The 17,976-nt window shown below is 44.4% G+C and overlaps 1 protein-coding gene across 3 annotated transcripts in view; it reads left to right on the forward strand.

The window, feature by feature from the left end:
* The window catches only part of nbeal1 (neurobeachin-like 1), a 244,396-nt gene that overhangs the window by 174,604 nt on the left and 51,816 nt on the right, over positions 1-17,976 (forward strand). For all 3 annotated transcript variants that reach the window (XM_067988049.1, XM_067988050.1, XM_067988048.1), the window contains 9 exons: positions 223-311; positions 4,325-4,960; positions 6,218-6,393; positions 9,027-9,186; positions 10,986-11,114; positions 11,500-11,805; positions 11,977-12,126; positions 13,857-14,014; positions 16,651-16,775. In XM_067988049.1, coding sequence (XP_067844150.1) covers positions 223-311; positions 4,325-4,960; positions 6,218-6,393; positions 9,027-9,186; positions 10,986-11,114; positions 11,500-11,805; positions 11,977-12,126; positions 13,857-14,014; positions 16,651-16,775 — 1,929 coding nt within the window. The remainder of the gene's footprint in view (positions 1-222; positions 312-4,324; positions 4,961-6,217; positions 6,394-9,026; positions 9,187-10,985; positions 11,115-11,499; positions 11,806-11,976; positions 12,127-13,856; positions 14,015-16,650; positions 16,776-17,976) is intronic.

The raw sequence follows: 17,976 nt of genomic DNA on the forward strand, positions 1-17,976 counted from the left end.
TCAAACCTCTGCCTATGTTACTAAGGAAGCAGCTGCTACAAGATGAGTGAGACAGGTTGAATCATCCTTCAGGTATTTTAAAGTTTTGTTTCCTTAACTTCTGAGAAGCATGTCCCCTTCTGAAACTAATTGTATATCCATAGTATCTGTGAATTTCATAATTGGAGACACTAGGTGAAATACAATGCAATAGGGTTAATTTTTTTCTTCCATTTCTTTCAGATCCTGTGGTGAATTATAAAGACCTAATGGCTGTGACGCACCTAGTGCATAAAGCAGGAATCGGTGTGAGGCTTGCTGTTTGCAGAAAGGTCAGTCCTCCCATTTTGTTTGTGATTCACGTTCCCTTTGAATTTAAAAAAAATGACTTGCATCACAGAAAGGAGAAAAAAGTGACAGCATGGCATTCATTTTTGCACAGTGGCAGGAGAGTGTCAGTCCTGATTCAGTTAATCTTTTAAGCTCAAACCATTTCCATGACTCTTGCATTCCTCATTCCTGAATTATGCAGACTATGAAACTATGTTTGTGACTTGGCGCAGTGGGTTAGCAAACTGTGTGTTGTGATTGAATTGAGTGGGCAGGAAATGAGAGGCCAAGTAAATGGTGTTTGCACATAAATGGGAGAACCCAGAGTGCACCAGGTGTAATGAGTAGTATGAACTGGAAACTGAAGTTGAAGAGACTGAATGCAGGCTTCTTCAATGTGCTGATTTCTGAGGTCACGAGGTGAAGAAAGAAGGCTTGACAGACTGCTGCCTTTTTACCAATAATTGTGAAGGAGCGGGCGATAGAACATAAAAGTCACATAACTTTTTACCTACCAGGAAGACTTGAGGAAAAAAGGAAAAAGAAGCAGCAAAGGTGGGAGACCTGGCCATTGAACTTCAAGCAGTGAGAAAAAGAAGAAAGCTGCCTGGGGTGGGGTGGAATGCTTCAGGGCATTTTGGGCTGAAAGAGTTTCTCTGTTTTGATGCACCAGTTCCGACAATGGCTACTATGCCCCAGCTGTGGCCTTGGGTAGAGGATGGAGAGACAAGAAAGACAAAGAATTTCTCTGTTACTGCTGCCCTGAAGACAAACCTGCAGAATCCTGCACTTGCGCCAAGCATTGTGTGCACTGGGTCAAGTGAACTATTTTCTGACCCGACCTCAGATATGCCTGCTGTAATTCAGGCACTGCTCAACCTGGCAACAAGAGCAAATAGGTTCTGACTTTTCGCCGAGCCAGACATGGTTTGTGGAGAGAAGGTGACAATTTTTTTAACCTGACCCCAAGGATCCTAGCTGGGATGTTGAACATGGTGCTGCCTTGTAGACCGCCCCTAGGTTTTGGGATCCTGCCCTGGGCAGATGAGGGAGGGAGCTCCCATACCACTGCCACCCTCATACCTGGGATTAACGTAAGTTGGTGAGGAGCTCCTGAAACCTAGATCCTGAGGGTGGGATGGAGGGTCATCGGCATCCATTGGCTGTCTCGGTGTTGGAGTTGTTGCAATGCAAGTGCATCGGGAATGACATGAAATCTATCTCGAGTGGTCCTAGTCAGGCTCATGAGGGAGTGGTGATTGTATAATGTGCCAGTTCCTTCAGTCATTGGTTAGTGATGGTAAGATTTAAATTCCTAACAACCATCACCAGCCTGAAGACCCACATTAGTAAGGTACACTGCTGCAGAGTTCAGGGTTTTGTGGCCCTAAAGGGAGAGAAGTACGTTTCCTCCGAGGCACCCACACCAGTCCAGGAAATGAAGCCAACTGAATCCTGGAGTGACATGGGGAGGGCCTATTTGAGTCAACTCATCACTACTTCATTTGGAATGGCTGTCTTGTTGGCCTCACACTTTAAGCCATAGATGTTGGGCATCAGTGAGGTTGCGATGGGTCACATGCTCCATCTTACCATTCATCATGGGGACATGCCGTTTCACTTGAAGTGTGTGACCCTTGTTGAAGAGCTTAACTGTACCAACAAGGCTAAGGACTGTACCAGTCTCTGGAAATATGGACAGTCAGTGGAAAAGCTGAGGGACGCGGTCAGGTGTTTCTCCATGGTGAATGGCTGGCAGTGTCACTCCAACTCTACTTCCTTCACTCACATTGCTCCAACTGGCTCCAGCTCCATAGTCTAAAACAAGCTTTCCATTTCCATTGTGTTCATCTTCTGCACCCTGTCCTTGGTGGATCTTGCTCTGCTTCGTGTCTGGGTGGGGTTTACATATTAGCAGTTTAACAATTCACTCTTGAAGGACATGCCCTTTCAGGACTCATTTCATCAGTTCAGCACCAAATTGAATAGTTAGAAGAGGGGCTTCCCCTGTTTGAGCTTATGGTGGAATGAGGGCAGTGTAGTTACCTATTTTTTTTTTATTCGTTCATGGGATGTGGGCGTCGCTGGCGCTGCCAGCATTTATTGCCCATCCCTAATTGCCCTTGAGAAGGTAGTGGTGAGCTGCCTTCTTGAACCGCTGCAGTCCGTGTGGTGAAGGTTCTCCCACAGTGCTGTTAGGAAGGGAGTTCCAAGATTTTGACCCAGTGACGATGAAGGAACGGCGATATATTTCCAAGTCGGGATGGTGTGTGACTTGGAGGGGAACGTGCAGGTGGTGTTGTTCCCATTTGCCTGCTGCTCTTGTCCTTCTAGGTGGTAGAGGTCGCGGGTTTGGGAGGTGCTGTCGAAGAAGCCTTGGCGAGTTGCTGCAGTGCATCCTGTGGATGGTACACACTGCAGCCACTGTGCGCCGGTGGTGAAGGGAGTGAATGTTTAGGGTGGTGGGTGGGGTGCCAATCAAGCGGGCTGCTTTGTCCTGGATGGTGTCGAGCTTCTTGAGTGTTGTTGGAGCTGCACTCATCCAGGCAAGTGGAGAGTATTCCATCACCCTCCTGACTTGTGCCTTGTAGATGGTGGAAAGGCTTTGGGGAGTCAGGAGGTGAGTCACTCGCCGCAGAATACCCAGCCTCTGACCTGCTCTTGTAGCCACGGTATTTATATGGCTGGTTCAGTTAAGTTTCTGGTCAATGGTGACCCCCAGTATGTTGATGGTGGGGGATTCGGCGATGGTAATGCCGTTGAATGTCAAGGGGAGGTGTTTAGACTCTCTCTTGTTGGAGATGGTCATTGCCTGGCACTTGTCTGGCGCGAATGTTACTTGCCACTCATGAGCCCAAGCCTGGATGTTGTCCGGGTCTTGCTGCATGTGGGCACGGACTGCTTCATTATCTGAGGAGTTGCGAATGGAACTGAACACTGCGCAATCATCAGCGAACATCCCCATTTCTGACCTTATGATGGAGGGAAGGTCATTGATGAAGCAGCTGAAGATGGTCGGGCTTCTGTTAGGAATGCATATGGTAGTTGACCAGAAAGCAGAACTCTGAGGTCAAATTGATGAAGGTAGTGGTTCATCTGGACTCCCGCCTGCGGCGGATAATACGAAAGGACGGTGGTTGAACTGATGGACCTGCAACTTATCGGATCCCAAAGCATATTCGTCAAGACATGGCTCCAAGTATTTCAGAAGCTGAACAGCAGGTTGCCCTTCTACCAAGAAAAGAGGCCACGAATCCATAAGCAAATCCTAGAGTTGCTGGCTACTACAGATCCCTGGATGTGGATCCGGACTGAATTAACAGCAGCATTTACGCAACTTATGAAGACCTCCTCTCCCTGCAAGAACCCCCACATACCTTTGTGGGTGAAACTGCAGAAGGTGCACCCAGTGCACTTTGATAGACTCAAATCACTATTAACTCTCAAAGTTGTCAGCTGTCTCATTACAGAACTCCAGACATATGCAGGTTGGCCATAGAGTTCTAAAGGATGTTCAAAGACATCCTGGGAGGTGACTGTACAAGTCTTGGGGGAAGTACTGACAAGCAGTGAGATGCCCATTTCTTCACACATGCCCAAGAATGGGGACCTATGCATTTTAAGTGTTGATCATTCTTTGTGAAAAGCTGCTTCTATATATCTGTCCATTGTTCCGTTCACTTGCATTATAAGTGCCAGGATAATTTTTTTCATTTAACCCTTTTGCCCATGCAGAACTGAAGTTAAGTTAGAAAAACTGCATGCTAAATGTCTGAGCCTTAAGGACACAAATGTCCTTGTACTGTTCTTCCTGTTTCAATTAGAATTGATTACTTTGGTTAGCTAGTCATAAGTACAACACAAACCTTAATGAGTCAGCAGCAAAAAAACCAGAAATTTCAGAAGGCAGAAGAACTATTTTTCCAGAAGTATCTACAAATGACAGCGTATAGATCTTATGGTTTTTTTATTGGTGATTTATAAGTAATCTTTCTTCCTCCTCTAATTGTTTTAGATTTACAGACACTTGCAGTCCCAGCAGGGTGCAGCCCAGCAGATAGCGAAGCAGACCAGTTGGCAAGAAACATTTGTGAGATTGTTTTTGAAAGAGAATGCCGAAAACAAGGACAATGCTGGGTTGGACAGCTTAAGTACCAGCAGTTTGGATTTTAGTAAACAACCTGATCCCCGACTTGGAGCAGAGCTGTTGAAAAGCACTAATGAAGAATCACAAACTCAGGAAGATAAACTATTAGATGGCGATACAATGGACAATATGTCCGTGAATATATTATTTGATAACCGAAACTTTGACGGATTGGTTGAAAGATCCATCGACTCTAGTCACTTGTGTTTAGACAACAGAGCCTCAAACGATAGCGTCCTCGCAGAAAGCTTGGTGGAAAATCAGGCCCAGTCGGAGACCTGGCCTCCAAAGGGGAGAGGCCTGACATTGGACTTGTCGAGCACGGCCTCTTATGAAATGGGTGACAGTGAAAGCCAAACGCCAGGTAGCATTGCCAGCACCCCATCTCCACTGGAGATGCCCAAACACTTTGCTGGTGCGCAATTTGACAAGGAACCTAGTGCTACAGATGAGTCAAGTTACATGGATGACGCTTCAATCTATGAAGTCTTTGGAAGTGATGAGGTAATTTGATAAACGATTTTTGTGCCATTTTGGTTGTTTTTTTTAAACCTATCTAATTAAGGTTAACCAGGGCTATATGGTCTTTTGTTCTTTAACCATCAAAAATCAGACTTCTATAAAATGAGGCAAGTGGTGTCTACGCTTCACGGCGTTGGTCTCTTGACTCAGAGGCTTGACCTCTGCATCAACTATCGTTTGTACTTGAGAGCTTCTCCCAGAAGGAAGTACAAATTCAAAATTAGCGGATGGTGCCAAATTGGGGGGTGTAGTTAAAACAATGCTTCAAAATGCAAGACGACATTAATAAACTTGTAGAATGGGCGTGTAATTAGCAAATGAATTTCAATATGGTTAAATGAGAGATGGTGCATTTTGGTAGGAAGAATTAGGAGGCCACATACTGCTTGGGTAATGGTTTAAATGTGGTAGAGGAACAAAGGGATCGCGGGGTACAGATAAACAATTCACTATAAGTAGAGGCGTGGATTAATAAGGCCATAAAAAAGGCAAACCAAGCACCAGGGTTCATTTCTAGAGGGATAGAATTGAAAAACAGTGAAGTTATGTTAAACTTGTATTGAACCTTGGTTAGACCACACTTGGAGTACTGTGCACGGTTCTGGTCTCCATATTAAATAAAGGATATAGAGGCACTGGTGAAGGTGCAAAAAAGATTCACAAGGATGATACCAGAACTGAGAGGATATACTTATCGGGAAAGGCTGAACAGGCTGGGGCTCTTTTCTCTAGAAAAGAGAAGGCTGGGGGGTGACCTGATAGAAGTCTTTAAGATGATAGGGTAGACATAAGGAAAATGTTTCCACTTGCGGGGCAGACCAGACTAGAGGCCATAAATATAAGATGGTCACTAATAAATCCAATAGGGAATTCAGGAGAAACTTCATTACCCAAAGAGTGGTTAGAATGTGGAAAGTGCTCCCAGTAACCAGGTACAATTCTGACAGATATCTGGCCCAGTTACAGTTGCCTCCAAGTATACCTTGTTATCCCATTTAATATATAAAATAAACTTGTTCGATTGGAGTCTCAATTATTATTAGGTTGGGCTTGTTAAATAGTTTACTCAAATAGAGCAGAGTTCATTTTCATATTGCTAGATTCTGGCCCTGCAGGGGAAGTTTTGTGTCCATGATCAATATGTTAAAGACTCGCGAGCATTATACCACTCCATGCTTCGAAAAGAGAGTTAACTTAATGAACTTTATTTGCTTATAGAACTGTCTTTCTTTCCCTCAGAAGTGTGAGGAAGAGCTAAGCCGGATTCTGATGGACATCCTCCTTTGTATCATGTGGCGTGGACTAGATGGGTCAGATGATGCTGCTTGGGTTGAACGAGGACAAGTCTTTTCAGCGTTGACGAAGCTAGGAACAGCAAATGAACTGCTTTGTCCGTCCGACGAAATTAAACTGAAGTTAGTAGGAAAAAAAAGCATCTTTTGTAAAATGGTTCTATTAGTCGATTTTTTTTTAAGAGATGGAACTGTGAGCATTTCATGATCAATACAATAGCACTGACATTTGATGTTTTAACTTTCCAAATATTTAAATGCGTTCCTCTTCTGTAAGAAAGAGTGCAAGATTTAAAATTTGTTTTCCAGCAGTAATGGATTATTAACTGAGAAGTAATCTTCCGAACAAGGCATGATTGTGGGCATATAGTTTGTGTGTAATGGGGTATTTCCTTCATCTACCTGAAGCTACAAAACTACTTTTGCTAATTAATAATTTTACAAACGTTGTTTAAAAAGGGAGTAAAGGATAGACCGAGTAATTACAGGCCAGTCAGTCTAACCTCGGTGGTGGGCAAATTATTGGAATCAATTCTGAGGGACAGTATTAATAGTCATGTAGAAAGGCACGGATTAATCAAGGGCAGTCAACATAAATTTGTTACGGGAAGGTCGTGTCTGACTAACTTGATTGAATTTTTTGAGGAGGTAACAAGGAGGGTCGATGGGGGTAGTGCATTTGATGTAGTCTACATGGATTTTAGCAAGGCTTTTAACAAGGTCCCACATGGCACACTGGTCAAAAAAGTACAAGCCCATGGGATCCAAGGGAAAGTGGCAAATTGGATCCAAAACTGGCTCAGTGGCAGGAAGCAAAGTGTAATGGTCGACGGGTGTTTTTGTGACAGAAAGGCTGTTTCCATTGGGGTTCCGCAGAGCTCAGTACTAGGTCCCTTGCTTTTTGTGGTATATATTAATGATTTGGACTTAAATGTAGGGGGTATAATTAAGAAGTTTGCAGATGATACAAAAATTGGCCGTGTGGTTGATAGTGAGGAGGAAAGCTGTAGACTGCAGGAAGATATCAATGGACTGTTCAGGTGGACAGAAAAGTGGCAAATGGAATTCAATCCAGAGAAGTATGAGGAAATGCATTTGGGGAGGGCAAACAAGGCAAGGGAATACACAATAAATGGGAGGACACTGAGAGGTGTACAGGAAGAGAAGGACCTTGGAGTTCATGTCCACAGATCCCTGAACGTAGCAGGACAGGTAGATAAGGTGGTTAAGAAGACAGCCAGGATACATTCCTTTGTTAGCTGAGGCACAGAATATAAGAGCAGGGAGGTTATGAACATAAGAACATAAGAAATTGGAGCAGGAGTAGGCCAATCGGCCCCTCGAGCCTGCTCCGCCATTCAATAAGATCATGGCTGATCTGATCCCAACCACAAATCTAAAGAACACAAGAAGTCGGAGCAGGACCCGGCCACATAGCCCCTGGGCCCTCTCCGCCACCCACAGGGCATTGACCGATCCGAACTCAGCTTCATGTCCAATTTCCTGCCCGCTCCCCATAACCCCTAATTCCCTTTACTTCTAGGAAACTGTCTATTTCTGTTTTAAATTTATCTAATGATGTAGCTTCCACAGCTTCCTGGGGCAGCAAATTCCACAGACCTACCACCCTCTGAGTGAAGAAGTTTCTCCTCATCTCAGTTTTGAAAGAGCAGCCCCTTATTCTAAGATTATGCCCCCTAGTTCTAGTGTAAGTGGGCTGTGATGCTAGAACTGTATAAAACAATGGTTAGGCCACAGCTTCAGTACTGTGTACAGTTCTGGTCACCACATTACAGGAAAGATGTGATTGCACCAGAGAGAGTACAAAGGAGATTTACGAGGATGTTGCCAGGACTGGAGAATTTTAGCTATGAGGAAAGATTGGATCGGCTGGGGTTGTTTTCTTTGGAACAGGGGAGGCTGAGGGGAGATTTAATTGAGGTGTATAAAATTATGAGGAGCCCAGATAGAGTGGATAGGAAGGACCTATTTCCCTTCGCAGAGGGGTCAATAACCAGGGGGCATAGATTTAAAGTAATTGGTAGAAGGATTAGAGGGGAGCTGAGGATAAGTTTTTCACCCAGAGGGCGGTAGGGAATTGGGACTCAGTGCCTGAAAGGATGGTAGAGGCAGAAACCCTCATCACATTTAAAAAGTACTTGGTTATGCACTTGCAGTGCAATAAACTACAAGATCATGGACCAAGTGCTGGGAAGTGGGTTTAGGCTGGGTAGCTCTTTTTCGACCGGCACAGACATGACGGGCCAAATGGCCTCCTCCTGCCGTAAATTTTTCTGTGTTTCTATGTAACCTACTTTGTGATTGTATTGCAGTAAGGTTATTGTAAGTAGTTACTCAGGAATTTTATCCAAAGAGGAGAGCCAGTTTAGAATGTAATTTCAGCTCGCCACCGATGTTCTCTAGAGCAAGAGAGAGAATAGTGAAGGGAGGGATAAAGAATCATGAACCAGAGACGTTCTGAGGATGTGGTGAGGGAGAAGGATTCTGAGGACACAGACAGAGAGATTCTATCAATGTGGAGTGGGAAAGACATGGTACAATTTTGTGATTTGGCACATTCTTTTCAGTAATATTTTTGAAGAGTTCTCTAAGTGAGCCCTTCATACTGGAGAATCTGTGCGCGATTCAGCATTATTAAGAGAATCGAGAGAGACTACCTTCTGTTTAATTCAGTAATGTTTGGATTGTGTCTTGATACCCAAACTTATGATGCAAATCGTATTCTTCTCTTTCAGTCTTCTTGAGAAGATGTTGGAGTGGGCTGTGATCGACAACAGAGAGGCAACAGCAGTTGCCCTTCCAGTTCATACTGAGAATGCAGTGAGATTACTGCATATTGTTCAGGACTTCCTTCAGGCTGAGGGGCTGGTGAATCCTGCATTGTGGACTGACAAGGTACTTAACTATTCTTTTGGATGGGCCTGTAGTTGGTACTTAGCCCTTTCCTAATGCAATACTTGGGTCATTTTCCTCCCATCTTTTAGGTTTCCCTGTATCATGCAGCTTTGCCCATCCAATTGGACAAACAGCAACCAGTTCCCAAGCCTCTCTTCACACTACTCTACAAATGACTGCGAGCAATATGAGTTGCCTGACTCATTCTCTTCCTCCCTTTAGGGAAATGCCTACGTTGCTGACATGGAGGTCATAAATACAGCTCTGTATCCTGGCACTCTGCAGACCAGCATGTTGATATTACCAGCATGTGGTGAAACTGCAGGATTTTGTCCAAGTTCAGTGGAACCGAAAGATGATGTCAAAGCCTGGTTGCTACCTGTCATGCAAAACAGGAGAGCAAGGCACAGACAGGAGATGCAGCTCTGTTAGAACGCGGTAGGAAAGGATGTGCAATTATACTGTCCTTGTGAATCTTCCAGCAACTTATTCAAAACAACACTGCCAGGAACCTGAGAGTAGGTTACATATCCACCGTTTTTGCCAGACGAATTGTGTAAGGAGAGATTTTAAGCAGAAAGGGATTTTCAAAAAATAAATGACCCAGTAATAAATCAAACCCAAACTTTAAACATCTCTCTACATCTGTTAAAATCCTTTCTCGGAGTCTTTTATTATTAAGCAGCATGGGTGAAGGGGCACGTTCCATAATGCAGGTATCAGGGCAAGGTTCAAAAGAGTAGGATCAATCCGGCAATGGTATTTAGTTGACGCCAAGCTTAGGGTTTAAAAGTCTGCATATTGTAGGAAGAAGGGAAGACTGAAGGAGGTAGGTCGCAGCACAATATTGGGTCCTAGTAAAGAATGGGTTAGAGCAGGAGACTTTGCAGGGGGCCTTGACTTCAACACTGAGAATGCATCAAGGAGGAAGAGCATTCGGGTGCCATATTTGGAGTTAAGGAGAGCATTGACTTTGGTACAGTGGAGCTGAAGCTTGCAATAGTGAGAGAGAAGCTAGAAGTTAATGGTGAGAGATGGATCACTTACAAGACCAATTGTTTCTTGTATCCTGCCTGAAAATGCAAGTGTGTGTTAGAAGAGCTTCTCCAGTTATTAGAGCAGACTTGGGCTTTCTAGAGCGTTAAGAGAACAAAAAAAAGTGTTTGACATAAAAGTGGAAGCCTGGCTTCTTGGAGGTAGCTTTAACAGTGGAAGAGTTAGTGAGACCAGGGATGTCAATAAAGGCCCATGGTGGAGCCATCAAAGGTTAGAAGCTGGCTGTTGATTCAATTTCTTGGAGATGTGATGGAAGTTTCTCTTCAAAAAAAAACTGAAGGAAACAAGATATTCGTCACCTTATTGAAGGGTATGAAGGAGATCAGTATGTAGTGATGCATCCATTGTATTGTAAGATGGGAGAAGATTGTGTGTATGAACTGAAAGCAGTTGGTGACTAGAGAGTAAGAATCGTCAGCAAAGGGATGGATGATGAGTTGATATGAAGTATAGTTGGAGAGTGCATGATACCTGGCGAAATCCCTGAGTTGATGGAAAAGGATGGTCAACTCAGATTTGCAAAGGAACTTGATTTTCATTAGCATAACTTTGTAAGATGATTTATGGTGACTTCCTTGGAAGAGCGCAATGTATGTATTCTAGTGGTTAAATACACCCAGAGATTCTTGATCATTCAGTAACCCGAATATAATATTCATTCTGGTATAATTTCAGCGACATCAGAGTGAGTCCTCCTTCCATTCATCCTGCATGATACTTTTGATTTTCATTCCTTTATACAGGTTTTGGAGGAGATGGTAACGCTAATGGATAGCCTGATGGTTTGGTACTCATCCGGGTCAGAGTGGATGCAACTGTCCCAGCTTGGAGTGCGGCTTCTCCTCGGGTTTATTGCACAAGATAACATACAGGTACTAGGAAGAAATCACTACCCGCAACAAAAAAATTAAGTAAAGAGCAGTGGAGTTCTCCTCTGTGTCCTGGCCAATATTTATCCCTCAACCAACATCACTAAAACAGATTATCAAGTCACTATCACTTTGCTGTTTGAGGGACCTTGCTGTGTGCAAATTGGCTGCCGCGATTCCTACATTAAAACAGTGACTACACTTCAAAAGTACTTAATTGGCTGTAAAGCACTTTAGGGCGTCCTGCAGTCATGAAAGGTACTATATAAATGCAAGTCTTTATTGCTATCAGTGTAAGTAGATAAAAAGAAGCATGCAAGATGCTGTCTGTAGTGTTTTGTGTTGGATTGTTTCAACTGATCAGAAACCACCTTTTTATTAATATCAGGTGTGTGCCATGGCCGCAGCAAAACTCAACACTATACTGCAGACCAAAGAGATAGTCAACCGAGATGAAGCTTGTTTCCTGTTGGGGAAGCTGGAGGAAACCCTGACCAAGTCCATCAGGAAGAGAACCGAAACCTACTCCTTCCTGATCCCAATCATACGAACCTTGGTGTCCAAAATCTACGAGTTACTGTACATGAACCTGCACTTACCAGCTCTGCCGCAAAGCAATGGCAGTCCTTCTTTCTTTGAGGACTTCCAGGAATACTGCGGATCCAACGAATGGCGTGTTTACATTGACAAATATGTACGTAGCATTTTTGCTTCATAACCCATTGTTAACTGACCAACATTCTCCGCCACAGTCTCTTTTTCTCTTGGTTTGAGTTGGTCATTTGAGAGGAAAAAAAACTCTGGATGAGCTGTGTGTCATTGTGAACCCTTGTGACACATTGTGTCCCTGTGTCTTTGTTTCCAGATCATTCCTTCGATGAAACAATATGAAGTAGGAACATTCAGCAAGGGCCACGAACGCATGGCAATCTTCTGGAAGGAATGTTATGAGACTATGATGGTGAATTTGCACAAGAGAGATCGGGAGAAAGGAGAAAGCAAACTCAAGTTCCAGGTGGGTGGGTGGAATATGCAAACTGTCAACAAAAAAAACCTTTTCCCGTCTTGCCTTTTCTACATGTTTTTCCACCTCGAAAGGAAAAACTGGAATCGCAGCAAACTTGAAACCTCTCAATCCTGGGCTGCCACCTGATTTCGTCCTTGTAACACAATGAGATTCTGTGAGGTTTATCAGAGGATTTTAGTCTCCTGGTGCCCAAAAGTGCACTGTATTAGCTGACCAGTTCTTCCTCCCTAATCTGAGGGCAGTGAGCCATTATGGGCTATAGTTCCACAAGCCGCAGCCCTCTGCTGCCTCCTCCAGCCAATAATTCTTGATGTGTGCTCGCCAACCTACATTGGTTCCCAGTCTGGCAACCTGTGTGTTCATCCTTGTGTTCAAATCCCTCCATGGCCACACCCTTCCCTATCTCTGTAACCTCCTCCAGCCCTCCAAGATTTCCACGCTCCTCCAATTCTGGCCTCCTACGCATCCCCAATTTTCTTCACTCCACCATTGGTGGCCACACCTTCAGCTGCCTAGGCCCTAAGCTCTGGAATTTCCTACCTAAACCTCTCCGCCTCTCTACCTCTCTTTCCTCCTTTAAGACACTCCTTAAAACCTACCTCTTTGACCAAGCTTTTGGTCACATGTCATAATATCTCCTTATGTGGCTGTTGACACATTTTGTCTGAGTACGTTCCTGTGAAGCGTCTTGTGACGTTTTGCTGCGTTAAAGATGCTATTTAAATGCAAGTTGTTGCTGTTACGTGAGCTTGGACACTTAGGTGTTGGTGAGCTGTTCAGCAGTAGGGCCATCATAGCCGAATCTGAATCTGTACTTGGCATCCGCTTCTGATAGACATCGTCAGGAATGGGAAGCCTGGCATGCAGGTGACTTTGTCCTTTCCATCTGGGCTGGATTGAAACCGCAGCCTCAGAAGAAAATGACTGTGCTACCGCATTGCACCATTGTGTCCCTTGACTTATTTTAAAATTGTGCTCTTGTCACTCTGTATCAAGTTATTTCTTGCGTTGAGTGTCCATGCTATCAACACACCAGAACCGTAAACTGTTTCCACTGGCAGGAGGTGGGAGTGGGGGAGAGGGAGAGGATACAGATTTAAGATAATTGGAAAGAAAAGCCAGAGGGGCGATGAGGAGAAATGTTTTTCAACAGTGAGTTATGATCTGGAATGTACTACCTGAAAGGGTGGTGGAATCAGATTCAATAGTAACTTTCAAAAGGAAATTGTATATATAATTGAAAAGGAAAAATCTGCATTCTACGGGGAAAATGCAAGTGAGTGGGACTGATTGGTAGCTCTTTGAAAGAGCCAGCACAGGCACAATGGGCCGAATGGCCTCTTTTCAGTGCTGTATGAGTCTATGATTCTCAATAAGGTAACTGAGATGTCCAAATATTTGCCCAAACAATTGAGCACCTAAATATACATAGATAAATAGATCAACAAAAAAGCTCTTTTTTTTGTAATATATAAAGAATTCTGCATATATGGAATTATGAATAAGAGAGATAAGGATGAAGATGACCATTCAACCTATCCTACTTAGACATCCAGAAAGAACCTACAGCTCCCCCTCTCCCCACCCCATCACAGCATCAAATTGTATGATTCTAAGACTTGGCCTCTACTACCGTACCCACTTCACACGTTAATCATTATCTTGCGAAGATCTTCCTATATTTTAATGACTGTTTCTTTGCTTTGTCTTGGTGCCAGGAATTTTTTGTTGAACCGTTCACCCGCAAAGCCAGACAGGAGAACCTGCGTTACAACAGCATGTTGAAACAGCTCAACAGCCAACACACAGCGACACTGAGACAGTGGAAGGCGGCCCAGCGCTATCTAACCTGTGAGCGAGGACCGTGGGCTGATAAGTACGTGACTTACAACAATTTCTATAACATGACTTAGTTCTGTTACGGGAACTCGATATCCTAACGGGAGTTCAAGGAAATTTGGCCCTGGTCTGACACTTTTTTCTTTATTTGTCCCTTTATTTGTTGGGTGTGGGTAACACTAGAAAGCCCACGTTGATTGTCCACCCCTAGTTCCCTGAACCGAGTAGCTTGCAAGTGCCACACTGCAGAGGGCATCGAGTCAGTGAACATGGTGTGGGGCTACAATCATACCTAGGCCAAACTCAGTAGGGGTGACAGGTTTTCTTCACTGAGGACATTAGTGAACCAGTTGGGCTTCTTAATTGCCAGCTGGTTATTTTTGTTTGGTGCTAGCCTATTTCATTTAATAGGGCAGTTACAGTGCTTTCTCACTGTGAAGCCAAATAACATTGAATGTATAACGGAATTGAATCAAAACCAGCATTATTTTGAGTTTTGCATCACCAGATCTTGCTGGAACACATTTAGCTCTACCAAGCTCCAAGGTGCCAGCCTTGATTCAGTGGGTAGCACTCTTTCCTCTGAGTCAGAAAGTTGTTGGTTCAAGTCCCACTCAAGAGACTTGAGCACATAATCTAGGCTGACACATCAGTGCAGTACTGAGGGAGTGCTGCACTGTCAGATGCCGCCTTTTGGTTGAAATGTTAAACCAAGGCCCCATCTGCCCTCTCAGATAGATGTAAACGATCACTTGACACTGTTTAGAAGAGGAGCATAGAAGCTCTCCCGGGTGTCCTGGGCCAATATTTATCCCTCAACCAACGCTTAAAAACAGATTAATTATCTGGTCATTATATCATTGCTGTTTGTGGGACCTTGCTGTGCACAAATTGGCTGCCGTGTTTCCTACATTACAACGGTTCAAAAAGGTACTTCATTGGCTGTAAAGCTCTTTGGGACGTCCTGAGGTTGTGAAAGGTGCTGTAGAAATGCAAGTCTGTCTTTCTATGAATCCTTCCCTCAGCTCCCTTGACACCCCCCCCCCCCCCCCCCATTCCCATTAAACTACTGAATACCTAACTTCCCTTCCTAGTCCCCATGCTGGCTGAAGTTGTAAATGGTTCTCTCTCCTCAGGCACTGTCCTCCTCACCTTCAAAACCACTGACATCACCCTATTCTCACAAAACAACCCTCCCCTGACTCCTGCATTTGCCCCACCTCCTATCTTCCTTTCCTCTCCAAGTCCTTGAACGTCATGTCACCTCCCAAGTCCATGCCCATTTTTCCTGCAACTCCCTCCAATCAGGTTTCTGCCCCACCCACATCACCGAAATGGCCCCAATCACTATCATGATCCCAGTCACAGAGAATGTTGTTTATGGTGCATTGTCCCTCCTCAACCTTTCTGCAGCCTTTGACGTGGTCAACCACACCATCTTATTCCAACGCATGTCTTCCACTGTCCAGCTTGGTGGGACAGTCCTCGCTTAGTTCCTCTCAGCTATCCCATCATAGCCAGAACATCTTCAGCAATGGCTTTTTCCACTGTCCGCCCCCCGCACTGTTGACCCGGAGACCCTCAAGTATCCGTTCGTCCCCTTTCCTCATCTGCATGTTGCTCCTTGCTGACCCCATTCGCAGACTTGGTTAGCTTCCACATGACATCCAGCTCTACATCTCCACCAGCTCTCTTGACCCCCCCCTCTACCGCCTCTGCATTGTCAAATTGCTTGTTCAACATCCAGTCCTGGATGAGCCAGTATTTCCTCCAGTTAAATATGTGGAAGACTGAAGTCATAGTCTTCGGCTCCTGCTACAAATTCTGTACCCTCGCCATCACTTTCATCTCCCTCCCTGGGCACTTTCTTCAGGCTGAACCTGACTATTGGCAACCTCGATGTCCTCACTGAGTTTCCGACCCATATATTCTCCGTCACAAAGACCTCCTCCTTCCACTTCTATAACATCGCCTGCCATCACCCTGACCTCAACATACCTGTCACTGAAACCTTCATTCGTGCCTTTGTCACCTATAGGCTCGATTTCTCCAATGCTCCCCTGACTGGCTTCCAATCCTCCACCTTTTGTAAACGTCAGCTCATCCAAAACTCTGCCTGTATTCTATCTCACACCAAGTCCCGCTCACTTATCACCCCTATCCTTGCTGACTTCCATTGGCTCCCCTTGCCGCAACACTTCAAATTTAAAATTCTCATCCTCATGTTTAAATTCCTTCATAGCCTCACCCCTCCCTATCTCTCAAACATCCTCCAGCAGCACCCCCCCCCCCCCCCCCCTCCAAATTTTCCATTCTTTTGACTCTGGCCTCTTATGTATCCCTCTCTCCCATTGTCCCACCATTAGCAGCTGTGCCTTTACTGCTTAGGCCCTAAGCTCTGGAATTCTCTCCATTAGCTCCTCTGCCTCTCCACCTCCAATCCTCCTTTAACACTCTCCTTAAAACCTACCTCTTTGGCCAAACTTTAGGTCATTTCTCCTCTGACTCCGTGTTCAGTTTTGTTGATTACACCTCTGTGGAGTACTTTGTGACATTTTTCTATTTTAAAGGCACTATATAAATACATGTTCTTGTTAGGTCTCGGCATTGGGTATGACATCCTTGAGTCAATATCTGATTTAATGGATCCTTTACTCTTATTTCTCTTGACAGAAAACCAGATTCTATGCACTGGAAGTTGTCCAGTGTGGAAAACTATTCCCGCATGCGGCTTAAGCTGGTCCAAGACTACAACTTTGACCCCCATACTGATGCAAGCGCACTGCGTGACAACCTTGGTGAGTGCCTGGACCAGCTGGGGCTTAGTTTCATATTGATTTATATAATATGAACCAGTGATACTAAATGATACTCTACTGGAAACTGATCTCACGTACAGGTTCAGATCCACTATACGATGGTGTCCTGCTGCAGAGATCAGGTTCCCAGCAGCTTTTGTTATTTCTGTACCAGTGGATATTACATTTGAAAATGCACTGTGGACCAGACTAGGCCAAGAGTATTCTGGTGCCCCCCATAACACTCAAAATAGTAGGAGTCAACTCGGCTAGATTTTAAAATGGCCACAAACAAAGATAGTTCTTGTCGGCTCCTTAAAGAAAGCCCATGTCCTGCTGGCCTCCAGTGAATGTGTCCTTGTTCACCAGGGCTGGAATGCAAGGCAACTCACTCAATTGGAAGGTGCTCACCCTGACCTCAACACGTCCACCACTGAAACCCTCATTTGTGCCTTTGCCACCTATAGGCTTGATTTCTCCAATGCTCTCCTGGCTGTGACGGATGGGAGCTCACAATGACCATGTGACTCACTCATCTGTGTGCCGCTGTTAGAAATGAACCAACTGGGGTTTTGGCAGACCAAGGCAGCACCTTATGCAAGCTATTTAACACATTGTACAAGTATTCTATGATTTCAGGTGTTCCAGATTTTAGTGTTACTAAAGGATGACTATTGATAGGTTAAGTCGTCTTTGATTTCAGATATTCCTATTAGCAAATGTTGATTGTTATTTTCAGTAAGTTTAAATCCTCATCGGCTGTATGGATGTAATTTAATTTGAAATATTTCGCAAGGCAGTCATGATTATACAGGATGGCTTGGATTTCAGCCTTATTGATGCACTCAGTATGCTGCAGTGCACTCCTCCCTCCCCCCGCAAGGCATTTTGGGATGAAGAATAAGGAGGGGCAATATAAAATAATTATACAATATTAAAGGGGATGCAGGAACAGAGAAACCTGGGGATGCATGTACACAAATCTTTGAAGGTGGCAAGTTGATAAAACTGTTCAAAAAGCAAACTGGATCCTTGGCTTTATAAATAGAGGCATAGAGTACAAAAGCAAATTATGCTAACCTTTATAAATCATTGGTTAGGCCTCAGGTGGAGTATTATGACCATTTCTCGGCACCACACTTTAAGAAGGATGTCAAGGTCTTGGAGAGGTGGAGATTTACCAGAATGATACCGGGGATGA

This window comes from Heptranchias perlo, chromosome 7 (assembly GCF_035084215.1).
Source record: "Heptranchias perlo isolate sHepPer1 chromosome 7, sHepPer1.hap1, whole genome shotgun sequence".
Lineage (NCBI taxonomy): Eukaryota > Metazoa > Chordata > Chondrichthyes > Hexanchiformes > Hexanchidae > Heptranchias > Heptranchias perlo.